This window comes from Macaca thibetana, chromosome 13, assembly GCF_024542745.1.
Source record: "Macaca thibetana thibetana isolate TM-01 chromosome 13, ASM2454274v1, whole genome shotgun sequence".
Classification (NCBI taxonomy): Eukaryota; Metazoa; Chordata; class Mammalia; order Primates; family Cercopithecidae; genus Macaca; species Macaca thibetana.
In genome coordinates, this window is record NC_065590.1 from 79,663,154 (window position 1) to 79,676,981 (window position 13,828).

Genomic DNA, 13,828 nt, shown 5'->3' on the forward strand with positions numbered 1-13,828 from the left:
GGTGAAGCAATAAAGCGTTCTGTGACCCTTCGGAAGACTCCCTGGATTTGTAACCTGGTATGTCCCAGCCTCTCTCTTTCTCTGACAGAGGGATGGTAACTAAAGGGTATTTCTAAGGAAAAAGAATAGTCTGTAGGCCCTAATCTGACCCATCTTCCTTCTCCCTCAGCATTCTCCCTAAAACCTGATGCCCTATCTTATTTAGGCAACATGATACTTAGCTTCCACAGCTAAAGGATGGATGCTATCTTGCATGAATTAATCTGGCCAGAGATTTTTGGTATACAGCTGAATCCAAATTCCAAAATCTAAGACCAGTCAGTATGACAGTTAAAAAACATTACTCTCTAACTACAAAGCATCAGACACTCTTCTAGGTGGCTCAAGATGCAGTAGAGCAGCAGTTCTCCAAGAGTCGTCTATGGACTCCTAGAACCTCCCTTTTCCAGCTAAATACCTGTGAGGCCTACTTTAGATTTACGGTTCAGAAAGATCCTTCTGGCTGCTCTATGGAGACAGACCATGGGAGAAAGAGTAAACAAAAGGAAAAAAGTTACCTTGAATTGGCAGATTCAAGATAACACTTTAGATGTAGAGCTAATAAGAATTACACATAGAGAGGTTTGTTTGTGACAGCAGGGAGTTGGAAGTAACACAGTGACCATCCTTGTAAAATGTGATAGATGCCTACTACGGAATACTATGTTGCTGTTAGAAGCAATAAAGCAATTCTACACATAGAGACATGAACATAACTAAAAAAGATACTGTTGAATGAAAAAAGAAACAAAACAGTATCTCTAGCACAATGTCAGTTCAGCAAGCTAAAAACAAATCCACACATGAAGTAGCTTATTTTAAAGCTTATTTTTAAAGGAGTCATAAATATTTAAGGGCAAACATCACACTTGTTTATACAGTTTCCTCTAGAAGGGAGGGGATGGAAATGGGGATGAATAAACACAACAGAGACTGGTTATGTCAGTATGTTACAGACAGGGAAGAATGAGTTTCGGCTCTCCACACATGAGGTCCAATAACACAAATTTAATACACAGAAGTCCTGGCTCTGGAAGGGCAGCTAAGCCCACTAAGGCCCACCCCTCCTGCTCACTGGACTCTGTAAAGCAAACAAAAACAAGTAAATTGCGCAGGGGAGTCAAAGTTGGGAGAAGTGACCCAAATGGGGTGAGTTTTCCAGTTCTGTCCTTTTCCCTTAAGTATGAATTTGCAATGAGGATGAACCCCACTTTCAGAGCAGCATGGGCAGCTTTAATTCTAGAAACTCCCTTCTTTCTGACCAGGTAAATCAGGAAAAAAGGTCCCTGCGGACCAGAATTGGGGATCTGGGGGTGGGGGGAATGCTGGAGAGAAAACAGGCAAAAAAGAGAATCCCTTAATTCAGTGTATAAATCCACACAAGTCACAACTTAACCTTAGCCATGAATGTGTGGCATATATCCATACGTACCAGCCTAGCAAAGACTTTGAAAACCAAAATAAGATTTGAACTCTAATGTGACCCAAACCAAAGCAGCAAAAGCCTGGAGAACTGAAACAAGATTGGAAACACCTGCAGAAGTCTCAGACCAGCCCCTGAGCTATTCACGTTTGGGACAGCCCAAATCATCATAGCAAAGACATAAAGAACAGAACTGAGATTTTAACCAATGCCTCCAAAAGCAAGACAGAAGTTCTGGCCTGAATCTGAAGCAGGGTTGCCTGCTAAAAACAGAAATAGCAACATTCCCCAGAAGAATTATAATAGGACCCCAAATCTACACAAGAAGTATTCACAATGATGAGGATAAATTCCAAAATTATGCAACACACAAAGAACCAGGAAAATGTGAGCAATTTTCAAAGGAACAGATGACCAAACCCTGCCAACCCCAAGGTGATCCAGATGTTGGGACTATCAAATACTTTCAATAAAAAAGAAATACTTTCTTATAAAGAAAACACACAAGAAATGAAGGAAAAGGTAGGAATCATCAGCAGAAAAAGAAACCGTAAAAAAGAACCAAATGAAGTCTTAGAACTGAAAAATACAGTATCTGAAATACAAACTCATCAGATAGGTTCAGTAATAGAATGGAGATGACAGAGGAAAGAGTCCGTGAACTTGAAGACCGTTCAATAGAAATGACCCAGTCTCCACCAGGTACAGTGGCTCCCGCCTGTAATCCCAGCACTTTGGGAGGCCGATGCAGGCAGATCACAAGGTCAGGAGTTCGAGACCAGCCTGACCAACCTAGTGAAACCCTGTCTCTACTAAAAATACAAAAAAATTAGCTGGGCCTGGTGGCAGGTGCCTGTAACCTCAGCTACTCAGGAGGCAGGAGAATGGCTTGAACCTAGGAGGTGGAGGTTGCAGTGAGCAGAGATCGCGCCACTGCACTCCAGCCTGGGTGATAGTGCGAGACTCCGTTTCAAAAAAATAAAAAATAATAATTAAAAAAAAAAAAAGTCTGAAGAACAAAAAGAAAAAAAGATTGAAAAACAGTCCACAGAACCCTAATACCAAAAGTTTTAACTTAAGTGTAGTTGTAATCCCAGAGGAGAGGCAAAAGATATGAAGGCAGAAAAATACATTTGAAAAAACAAAAACGGTGGAAAATCCCCCACATTTGGTCAGATATAAATTTACAGATTCAAGGAGCTCAACAAACACCAAATAGGATAACTCAGAGAAAAACATACTAAGACATATCTTTTTGTTTTGTTTTGAAACACAGTCTCATTCTGTTCTACAGGCCAGAGTGCAGTGGCACATGGCTCACTGCAGCTTGGACCTCTCTGGCTCAAGTGATCCTCCCACTTCACCATACCTGAGTAGCTGGGACCACAGGTGCACACCATCATATCCACTAAATTCTGTGTTTTTTCATAGAGACAGGGTCTTGTTATGTTGCCCAGGTTGGTCCAAAGCACTTTTTTTTTTTTTTTTTTTTTTGAGACAGGGTCTCACTCTGTCACTCAGGCTGAAGTGTAGTGGCTCAAGCACAGCCTCCACCTCCCAGGCTTAAACAATCCTCCAACCTCAGCCTCCTGAGTAGCTGAGACCACAAGTGTGTGCCACGGTACCCAGCTCACTCTTTTTCGTGTGTGTGTAGAGACGGGGTCTCACTTTGTTGTCCAGGCTGGTCTTAAACTCCTGGGCTCAAGCAATCTTCCTACCTCAGCCTCCCAAAGTGCTGGGATTACAGGCATGAGCCATGGTACCCAACCAAGACACATCTTAATGAAACTATTCAGCCAGGAAGGGGAGAGGAGAGACGGGGGAGTGAAAAGAGGAAAAAAAGAAAAAGAATATAAATATATTGGCTGGGCGTGGTGGCTCACACCTATAATCCCAGCACTTTGGGAGGCCGAGGCAGGTGGATCACCTGAGGTCGGGAGTTCAAGACCAGCTTGACCAACATGGAGAAACCCCATCTCTACTAAAAATACAAAATTAGCTGGGCATGGTGGCACATGCTGTAATCCCAGCTACTAGGTAGGCTGAGGCAGAAGAAACACTTGAACCTGGGAGGCGGAGGTTGTGGTGAGCCAAGATCGTGCCATTTGTACTCCAGCCTGGGCAACAAGCGAAACTCTGTTTCAAAAAAAAAAAAAAAGGTTAACATGATAAATTATATAAGTATACTTTACTTCAGTAAAAAATAAACTAGGCCAGGTGTTGTGGCTCACACCTGTAATCCCAGCACTTTGGGAGGCCAAGGCAGGCAGATCACTCGAGGTCAGGAGTTGGAGACCAGCCTGGCCAATGTGGTGAAACCCCACCTCTACTAAAATACAAAAATTAGCTGGGTATGGTGGTGGGTGCCTGTAGTCCCAGCTACTTGGGAGGCTGAGACAGGAGAATCACTTGAACCTGGGAAGCAGAGGATGCAGTGAGCCGAGATCATGCCACTGCACTCCAGCCGCCCTGGGTGACAGAGCGAGACTCCATCTCAAAAAAACAAAAAAATTAAAAATAAAAATAAAAAAACTAAGCTGGGTGCAATGGCTCAAGCCTGTAATCCCAGCACTTTAGGAGGCTGACGCAGGCAGATCCCTTGAGCCCAGGAATTCAAGACCAGCCTGGGCAACATGGCAAAACCCTATCTCTATTAAAAATACAAAAAATTAGCCAGTTGTGGTGGGGGGCACCTATAGTCCCAGCTACTCAGCAGGCTGAGGTAGGAGAATCACCTGAGCCCAGGAGGATGAGGCTGCAGTGAGCAGAGGTTGCACCACTGCACTCCAGCCTGGGCAACGGGAGTTAGATCCTGTCTCAAAATAACTTTTTTAAATAAATAAGAAACTATTCAAAGCCAAAGATTTTGTTTTAAACTAGAAAGCTTCAGAAAAGTGACATACTACATTACAGGAAATGATTTAAATGACCATGGGTTTCTCAACAGAAACCAAGAATGCCAGAAGACAGTAGAGTATCTTTAAAATCGGACCAGTGTAATGGCTCACACTTGTAATCCCAGCACTTTGGGAGGCCAAGGCAGGGAGACTGAGCCCACGAGTTCAAGACCAGCTTAGGCAACATAGCAAGACCTTGTCTCTACAAAAAATAATTTTAAGGCTGGACGTGGTGGCTCATGCCTGTAATCCCAGAACTTTGGGAGGCCGAGGCAGGCGGATCACAAGGTCAAGAGATCAAGACCATCCTGGCCAACATAGTGAAACCCTGTCTCTACTAAAAATACAAAAATTAGCTGGGCATGGTGGTGTGTGCCTGTAGTCCCAGCTACTTGGAAGGCTGGGACAGGAGAAATGCTTGCACCTGGGAGGCAGAGGTTGCAGTGAGCCGAGATACGCCACTGTGCTCCAGCCTGGTGACAGAGTGAGACTCCGTCTCAAAAAATAATAATAATTTTAAGAACTTAATTGTACATTTTAAAATAAGTAAAAGAGTGTAACTGGACTGTCTATAACACAAAGGATAAATGCTTGAGGGGATGGATATCCCATTCCCCATGATGTGATTTCACATTGTATGCCTGTATCAAAATATCTCATGTACCACATAAATATATATCCTTACTATGTACCCACAAAAAAATAAAAATAAACAAAATTTAAAGCAATTATCCAGGTGTGGTGCCATGCAACTATAGTCCCAGCTACTCAGGAGGCTAAAGTGGGAGGATCCCTTGAGCTGAGGAATTTGAGGCTTCAGTGAGCTATCACTGCGCCACTGCACTTCAGCCGTGGCAACAGAGTGAGACCCTGTCTCCAAAAAGAAAAAAGAAAAGGAAAAAGAAACATCTTTAAAATCTTGAGAGAAAAAATTTGTGAATTCAGAATTCTATATTCAGTGAAAATGTCCTCAGAAATAAAACTAAGAGAATTCGTTGTAAGCAGGCCCGCTCCATAAGAAATGCTAAAACAAATGATTCCAGCTGAAGAAAAATAATGAGAGAGAGAAAATTGGATTTTTAAGAATGAAGAAAGAGTAATAGAAATGGCAAACAGGCCGGGCACGGTGGCTCAAGCCTGTAATCCCAGCACTTTGGGAGGCCGAGACGGGCGGATCACAAGGTCAGGAGATCGAGACCATCCTGGCTAACACGGTGAAACCCCGTCTCTACTAAAAAATACAAAAACCTAGCCGGGCGAGGTGGCGGGCGTCTGTAGTCCCAGCTACTCGGGAGGCTGAGGCAGGAGAATGGTGTGAACCCGGGAGGCGGAGCTTGCAGTGAGCTGAGATCCGGCCACTGCACTCCAGTCTGGGCGACAAAGCGAGACTCTGTCTCAAAAAAAAAAAAAAAAAAAAAAGAAATGGTAAACAGGCTGGGGTAGATGGCTCACACCTCTGTAATGTCGGCTACTTGGGAGGCTGAGGTGGGAGGATCACTTGAGCCCAGTAAGCAATGAATGTGCCACCAACTCCAGCCTGGGCAACAGAGCAAGACACTGTCTCTTAAAAATACAAGAGGAGGGGCAGACACGCAGCATTCAAATAATCCAAAAGAAGAAACTCAGGAACAAAAAACAAGAGATAAACAGAGAACAAAAAATAAAAGGGTAGACTATCCAACCATATCAATAATTAATTTAAATGTTTACAGTCTAAACACTCCAGTTAAAAGTCAGCAATTGACAGAGTAAATTAAAAAGTGATACCCTACTACATGCTACCTACAAGAAGCACACTCTAAAATATAAAGACATCTATAGATTGAAAGTAAACGGATGAAAAAAATTGTATCATACAATCAGCAAACATAAGGCTGGAATGACTATTTTAATATCAGATAAAACAGACTTCAAGACAAAGAGTACTGCCAGAGATAAAAAGAGACACTTCATAATGACAAAACTGTCAAATCATTGGGAAGACATAATTACCCACCGTATGTGCCTAATAATAGAGCCTCAAAGTACACAAAGCGAAAACTGACAGAATTACAGGGAAAAATAGATAATTCCACAATCCTAGCAGAAAATTTAAGACCTCCCCCTTTCAGCAATTGATACTAGACAAAAATTCAGTGAAAGATGAAAATTATCTGAACTGCACTATTAGCCACCTTGCTCTAGTTAACATTTACACAACACTACATCTAACAACTGCAGGATATATATTCTTTTCAAGTGCACATTGTGCATTCATTAAGCTAGATCTTACGCTGGGCCATCAACTTTAACTTTTATTAAAAGGATGAGAATTACACAGTGTATTCTCTGACCACATTGGTATCAACTTAGGAATCAATAATAGGAAGATATCTAAAAACAAAAAACACAAAAAATCCAAATATCTGCAAATTAAATGATCTACTTCTAAATAATTCATAGGTCCAAAATGAAATCACAAATGAAATTTGAAAATATTTTACACTGGAAAAACAACAAAAATATGCATATCAACATTTGTAGGATGCAACTAAAACAATACTTAGAAAGAAACTTAAAGCTCTAAATGCTTATTCTAGAAAAGATCTAAAATCAATGACTTAAGATTTCACCTTAAGATACCTTAAAAGGAAAAGCAAAGTAAACCAAAGAAAAGGTAAGAAAAGAAACCCATGAACTAGAAAACAGACAACAGGGGAAATGTGGTTCTTTGAAATGATCACAAAATTGACAACCCTGCAGCTAGACTGATCAACAAAAAAAGATACTACAAATAACCAGTGTCAGAAATGAAAGAGGGGTTATCGCAGATTATGTAGACATTAAGTAATAATATACTTTGAATAACTTCATGCTAATCTATGGAAAAATTACAATGAACAAATTTCTTTAAAAATACTACTTACCAAAACTGACACAAGAAGAAACTGGAAATCTAAGTAGCCCTGTATCTATTAAATAAACTGAATTTATGAAATCCTTCCCAAAGTGAAAACTCCAGGCCCACGTAGTTTCACTGCTGAATGCCATTGCAATAGTTTAAAACAAGATCAAAAGGAAAAAAGCAAAACTGTCCCTACTTGCAGATTATATGATTGCTTACAAAATAAATCCCAAGGAATCTACAAAACAATTACTAGAACTAATAAATTAATTTATAAAGTGTCAGGATACAAGGATAGCATACAAAGTCAACTGAGTACTTATACACTAGCAACAATCAACTAGAAAATGACATTATAAAAATAATACCATTTACAATTACATCAGAATAAGATAATATACCTGGGAACAAACCTAACAAAAGATGTTCAAGACTTTTACAATGAAACTACAACACATTGCTGAGAGTAATTAAGAAGACTTAAATAAAGGGGAAAATATAGCATGTTCATAAATCAGAAAACTCAATATTGTTAAAATAGCAATTTTCCCCAAAGGAATCTATAGATTCAATATAATACCAATCAATACTCAGCAAGCTTCTTTCAATAGATATTGGCAACCCAATTCTATACTTTTTATAAAAACGCAAAGAACTGAGAATAACCAAAACAATTTTGAAAAAGAACACTAAAGTTAGAGGACTTACTGATTTCAAGAGTCTAAATAAACACCAACAGAACAGAATAAGGAGAGTCCAGAAACAGACCTACACATATACATGTCCAAGTGAAGTTTGATAAAGGTGCCAAGGCAATTCAGTAGAGAAAGAAAACTCTTTCCAACAACTGGGTATACAAATAGAAAAAAAAGCCAACACTGACCCTTACCATATAACATTCACAGAAATTAACTCTAAATGAGTCACAGACCTAAATATAAAACCTATAAAACTTCTAGAAGAAAAGACCAGAGAAAATCTTTGCAATTAGGGAGGCAAAAGTTCCTTTTTAATTACTATCATTTCTTAAGACGGAATCTCGCTCTGTTGCCCAGGCTGGAGTGCAGTGGCACCACCTCGACTCGCTACAACCTCCAGGGAGGCAAAGGTTTCTTAAATAGGATACAGAAAAGCATGAAACGTAAGAAAAAATGATAAACTTAAACCTTTTGCTCTTCAAAAGACATCATTAAGAAAATGAAAAACAAACCAGACTGTAAGGAAATATAATAGACAAAGGAGTTGTATTCAGGACAGATTTTTTTTAAATACCACAATCCAGTAAGATAAACCACTTTTTTTAAGGGACAAAAATGTAAACTGACACTTTACAAAAGATACACAAATGGCCAATAAGAACACGAACAGATGAAGGCCGGGCACGGTGGCTCACATCGTTAACCCCACCACTTTGGGAGGCAAAGGTGGGCAGATCACCTGAGGTCGGGAGTTCGAGACCAGCCTGACCAATATGGAGAAACCCTGTCTCTACTAAAAACACAAAATTAGCCGGGTGTGATGGTGCATGCCTGTAATCCCAGCTACTCAGGAGGCTGAGGCAGAAGAATCGCTTGAACCGGAGAGGCGGAGGTTGCGGTGAGCCAAGATCGTACCATTGCACTCCAGCCTGGGCAACAAGAGCGAAACTCTGTCTCAAAAAAATAAAAAATAAAAAAGAATATGAACAGATGCAAAAAAACCTTTTTTTAAAAGAATACGAACAGATGCTCAACATTATTATTCATATATGATGAATTAAAAACCACAAATTAGGCCAGGTGCGGTGGCTCAACCCTGTAACCCCAGCACTTTGGCAGGCCAAGGCGGGCAGAGCACTTGAGGTCAGGAGTTCAAGACCAGCCCGGCCAACATGGTGAAATCTCATCTCTACTAAAAATACCAAAATTAGTCAGGCACGGTAGTGAACACCTGTAATCCCAAGCTACTCAGGAAGCTAAGTCAGGAGAATCAATTGAACCCAGGAGGCAAAGGCTTCAGTGAGCCGAGATCGGGCCACTGCACTCCAGGCTGGGTGACAGAGGGAGACCCTGTTTCAAAAAAAAAAACAAAAACAAAACACAAAAACCCACGAATTAAACCCACAGTGAGACACCACTATACACCCATTAAATTAGCTAAAATTGAAAAGACTGACTCTCACACATTGCTGGTAGGAATGCAAAATAATACCACTTTGGAAAGCAGGTAGTTTCTTAAAAAGCTAAACATACTCCTGCCATATGAATCAACTAACCTATGATGGTAAATACTACCTTAGATATTTATCCAAAGAAATGAAAGCATTTGTCCACACAAGACTTGTACATGAATGTTCACAGCAGCCTTATTGTTTGACTCCCTAAAACTGAAAATAACTCAAATGTCCATCAAGGTAGATGGCTAAACAAATTATGGTATCCATAATGGAATTCTACTCAGCAATAAAAACTATTTTTCATCTTAAAATCATTATTCTGAGTGAAAGAAATCATGAAAAAAGTGAGAACATACTGTGTGACTTCACTTATATAAAATTCTAGAATATGCAAACCACTGTACAGTGGTGCCTGTGGACAGGAGTGGAGGAAGAATGGCAAAAAGACATGAACAAACTTTTGAGAGAGATGAAAACGTTTATTATCTTGATTGTGGCAATGGTTTCATGGGTACAGACATAGGTCAAAGCTGACCATGGTGTACGCTTTAAATATGTGCAGTCTATTGTACTCTAATTACACCTCAATAAAGATATTTTTAAATTTTAATGGATTGGCAGCCCTCTAAGGCCAAAACCTACTATCCCAAACAATGCTAGAAAGACTTGATGGGGCAGGCGCAGTGGTTCATGCCTGCAATCCTAGCACTTTGGGAGGCCAAGGTGGGCGAACTGCCTGAGCTCAGGAGTTCAAGACCAGCCTGGGCAACACGGTGAAACCCATCTCTACTAAAATACAAAAACTTAGCTGGGCACAGTGGTGTGTGCCTTGTAATCCCAGCTACTCGGGAGGCCAAGGCAGGAGAATTGCTTGAACCCGGGAGGCGGAGGTTGTGGTGAGCCGAGATCATGCCACTGCACTCCAGCCTAGGAGAGCAAGACTTCATCTCCAACAACAACAACAAAAAGACCTGATGGTACCAACGGACCATTAAGAGCCAAGTCCCATATAACAACTCTTAGGAAACTCTCCATGTAGGAATTTCTTACTATCAGTATAGGACTCAGAAATACAGTACCCATATACCTTCTTATGAATAAGCAAAAGCATACTGAAAAGGCAATAGTTCATATGATCATCATAATTGACTCTTGGAGATTAAGTCAACGTGGTTAGGGAATCCCTCCTCCAGGTCTCGTGTTTTATTTTTAAAGGACTCAACAAAAACAATTTTCAAGTATTTTACAGTATCTACCCATCAACCCCAGGGCATTTGATTATTTGTAAAAAACCAGATTAAGCTCAAACTTCCCTTTCCATACATATAACAAGAAAAAGTTTTGTTGCGATACAATGACTACCATAATTGTATTTATTTTATAATTTGTTGTCACCAGTGTGGCAACTCTCAGCTTCTGATCACAAACATAAAAAGTTTAGCCTATTTTCAACTCCTTTCTGATCTAGCAAAAAATTTTAAAAGCCCCTAGCTCATTCTTCTACATGCATATGTTTAGATTTCATTAGAAGAGTACTTTAGTTCATCTTGTTATTCTTTGTAAACTTATTTAATTCTACCCAGTCTTTAAAAGCCGGTGTTCTCCATGCTCTACTCTTCTCTGGTCTCACTTCTCACCATTGACTCTCAAATGCCACAATCTCCTAGGAAGCTAGTTAAAAATAAAGATTTCCACGCCCTAAACCCAATGATTCCAAATCTGGTTAATGCATAGGGACTTAATAATCTTATTTTTTAACAATTATCTCTAGGTGACCAAGGTTCATACTGAGAAACATCGCTCTAACCACTTTAACTAGAAGAGCCCATTAAAACTCTCAGCTTGTGGAGGAAAACATCATGTTTCCAATTATTTTTTACAGCTGATGATTCCCAACTCTGTATTTCAGACCAGCCGTTCATCTGAGGTCCAAACCTATTTGATTTTGTTCCAAATGTTGCTCCTCATTCAGAAATTCCTAGTTCTGTGAATTACACCAAAATTCACCTGATGGCCAAAGCCAGAAACCCATAGACATCCTATCTTCCTTCTCTTACTCACTTATCATCACAACCTGTACGCTCCCTATACGTTGTTCCCTATGTATTCCCTATGTATTGTTCCCACCACAGGCTGCATGTTCTTTATTAATCTGTTAGGCTATCATAATAACCTCTGAACCAGTTTCCCAGTACCCTTCCAAATCCATTCTTCATAATGCTGCCAGAGTGGCCTAAGACCAATTATCTGGCTATGTCATTCCCTCATTATCTCTTCCAGGATAAAATCCAAACACTTTAGTTTGCCATAACAGGTCCTTCATGGTCTAGCCCCTACTAACCTCTCTAAATGCTCTCCCTGCAATCCCTCATCCTCCATCCCACACAGAACTACTTACTATCCCATTAACTTTTTCCACACGTTCACATACTGTTCTCTGTTCTGAAAAACCTTTCTCCTTCTCACTAACTGTATGATTCAACTTTCAGGTTTCTACTTAGGAGTGACCTGCTCTGATAATCCTTCCCTTCCAAACTATCACTCCCTTTCCCCAAAGGCTAAATTAAATTCCCATTTAAAAATATTTACTTATTACAATGAACTGTGTTGATCTACTTGCCTATCTCCCCTTCTAGACTGCTAGTTGTTTTTCATGCCTGTATACCTAACCTACTACAGAACTGGCACACAGCAAACATGTAGTAAATGTCACCTGAATGAATGAATCCATTTAATGTCTAGTTAACAAGAATGTTTTCTTTTGTATTAACCATGGAAAAACTAAGCACCTTCAGGGTACTAAATAACAAACCAGTCTTACAGCCAAGTAGTTTAAAAATACAAGGATTTCTTACGGCCATTTTTTTAAATCATCCATCCCAAGTTCATCACTGTATTTATGTGCACGAAATTGATGTCTGGAGATATACGGAATTACCACTGAGTCACTGGTTCCATTTTTATTATAATTTGTACTCTTTTTATGCAAGCTAGGTTTTTCTCCCACACACCAGACTTAGACCTACACTGTCCAATCCGATAGCCACTAGCTACAGGTGGCTATTTAAAGTTAGTTAAAATTAAATAAAATTTAAAATTCAACCCCTCAGTCACACTAGCCACATTTCAAGCGCTCAAAAGCTGTACAGGGCTAGTAGTTATGATACTAGACAGTGAAGATACAGAACATTTTCGTCACAAGAAGTTCTACTGGACAGCGCTGGCCACAAAATCACACAAGAACCTTAGAAACCTAACTTACTTAGCAAATAAAATTTAAAATTCAGTCCCTCATTTGCACTAGCCACATTTCAACTGCTCAAAATCCACACAGGGTTAGTGGCTATGATACTGGACAATGCAGATACAGAACATTTTCATCACAGGAAGAAGTTCTACTGGACAGCGCTGGCGACACAATCATAAAAGGACCTTAGAAAACCTCACTTACTTCTTAGCTCCCACGATCCTCGTGCTCCTCTGCTGCTTAAAGGTTGTGGGTCCCGAAGTCTAGCAAATCACAAGCACACGAGTGAGTGCTAGGGACCTCTGAACCTCGACCACAAAAAGACGAATTCCCCTATGCCCAGAAGAAATGAAGCTCTCCCGGGGCAACCACCTCAAACACAAGAAGGCAACACCTTTTAGGAAAAATATGCTGTCCTATCTTCCAGCAGTGCAAAGGCGGGTAACAATACCAGAGCCTTCGTCTTCCCCCATTCTCAAAGCCCTGTCCCAGGCTCTAAAAGGGAGGCCAAAAGAAAAGACAACGGATATGAGAGACATTGGGGATGTAAAAGGAATAGAAACTAATGGCAATGTGGCGAGGAATTAAATTCAAGGAGGTAGGGTACAGGCAGCAGAACGTGGGTAAAGAAAAAGGGGACAGGTGATCTGATCTAGAAGGGTGGGGCCTACGATGGCCTCTGATAAAACCAACTCTGAGCATGGGACAAAAGCGAGGGACCGCGTGTTCCGGGCTCGACAGCGCTACCTCTAAAGCATAACGGTCAAACCAAGAAACTCACGGCGGGTACAGCACCGAGTCTGGAAGACATCACTCCCTCTCCACGCCTAACAATTTCACCCAAGGGCTCCGGCCAGACCAACGCCACTTCCGCTCTCCTCGCCTCTCCCGGATGTGGGTTCGGCTCCGCCTAGCCCTCTTCTGAACTTCTACTTCCGCCTAGCAGCTTCCGAGGGGGCTGCGGCCGGAGCGAGTCACGTGACGAGTCACCCTCCGATTCCTCTGAGACCCCGCCCCACTGGGATTGCGACGCGGGACCCGGGAACTTATGGGTGGGATCTGGAGCGAAGGGGCGGAGCTTGGAGCCTCGACCGGGCCTCAAAACCCCTGGCTCTCATTCCGAACCTTTGCACAGCTCCTCGTGTCCTTCCAGCCTGCCTTCCCCACGCACCCGCCCAGTGGT

At 41.1% G+C, this 13,828-nt stretch overlaps 1 protein-coding gene across 6 annotated transcripts in view; it reads right to left on the bottom strand.

Annotated features, from left to right (window-relative positions):
* The window catches only part of ZNF512 (zinc finger protein 512), a 39,055-nt gene extending 25,450 nt beyond the window's left edge, over positions 1–13,605 (bottom strand). For 2 of the 6 annotated variants that reach the window (XM_050753994.1, XM_050753995.1), the window contains exons 1-2: positions 13,427–13,548; positions 12,850–12,908 (exon numbers count right to left, since the gene is read on the bottom strand). In XM_050753994.1, coding sequence (XP_050609951.1) covers positions 12,850–12,908; positions 13,427–13,456 — 89 coding nt within the window. In that variant the 5' untranslated portion in view covers positions 13,457–13,548. Of the gene's footprint in view, positions 1–12,849; positions 12,909–13,426 lie in introns of all 6 variants that reach the window. The other 4 variants (XM_050753990.1, XM_050753991.1, XM_050753992.1 and 1 more) reach the window with 4 other exon arrangements.
* Positions 13,606–13,828: the final 223 nt, after the last annotated feature.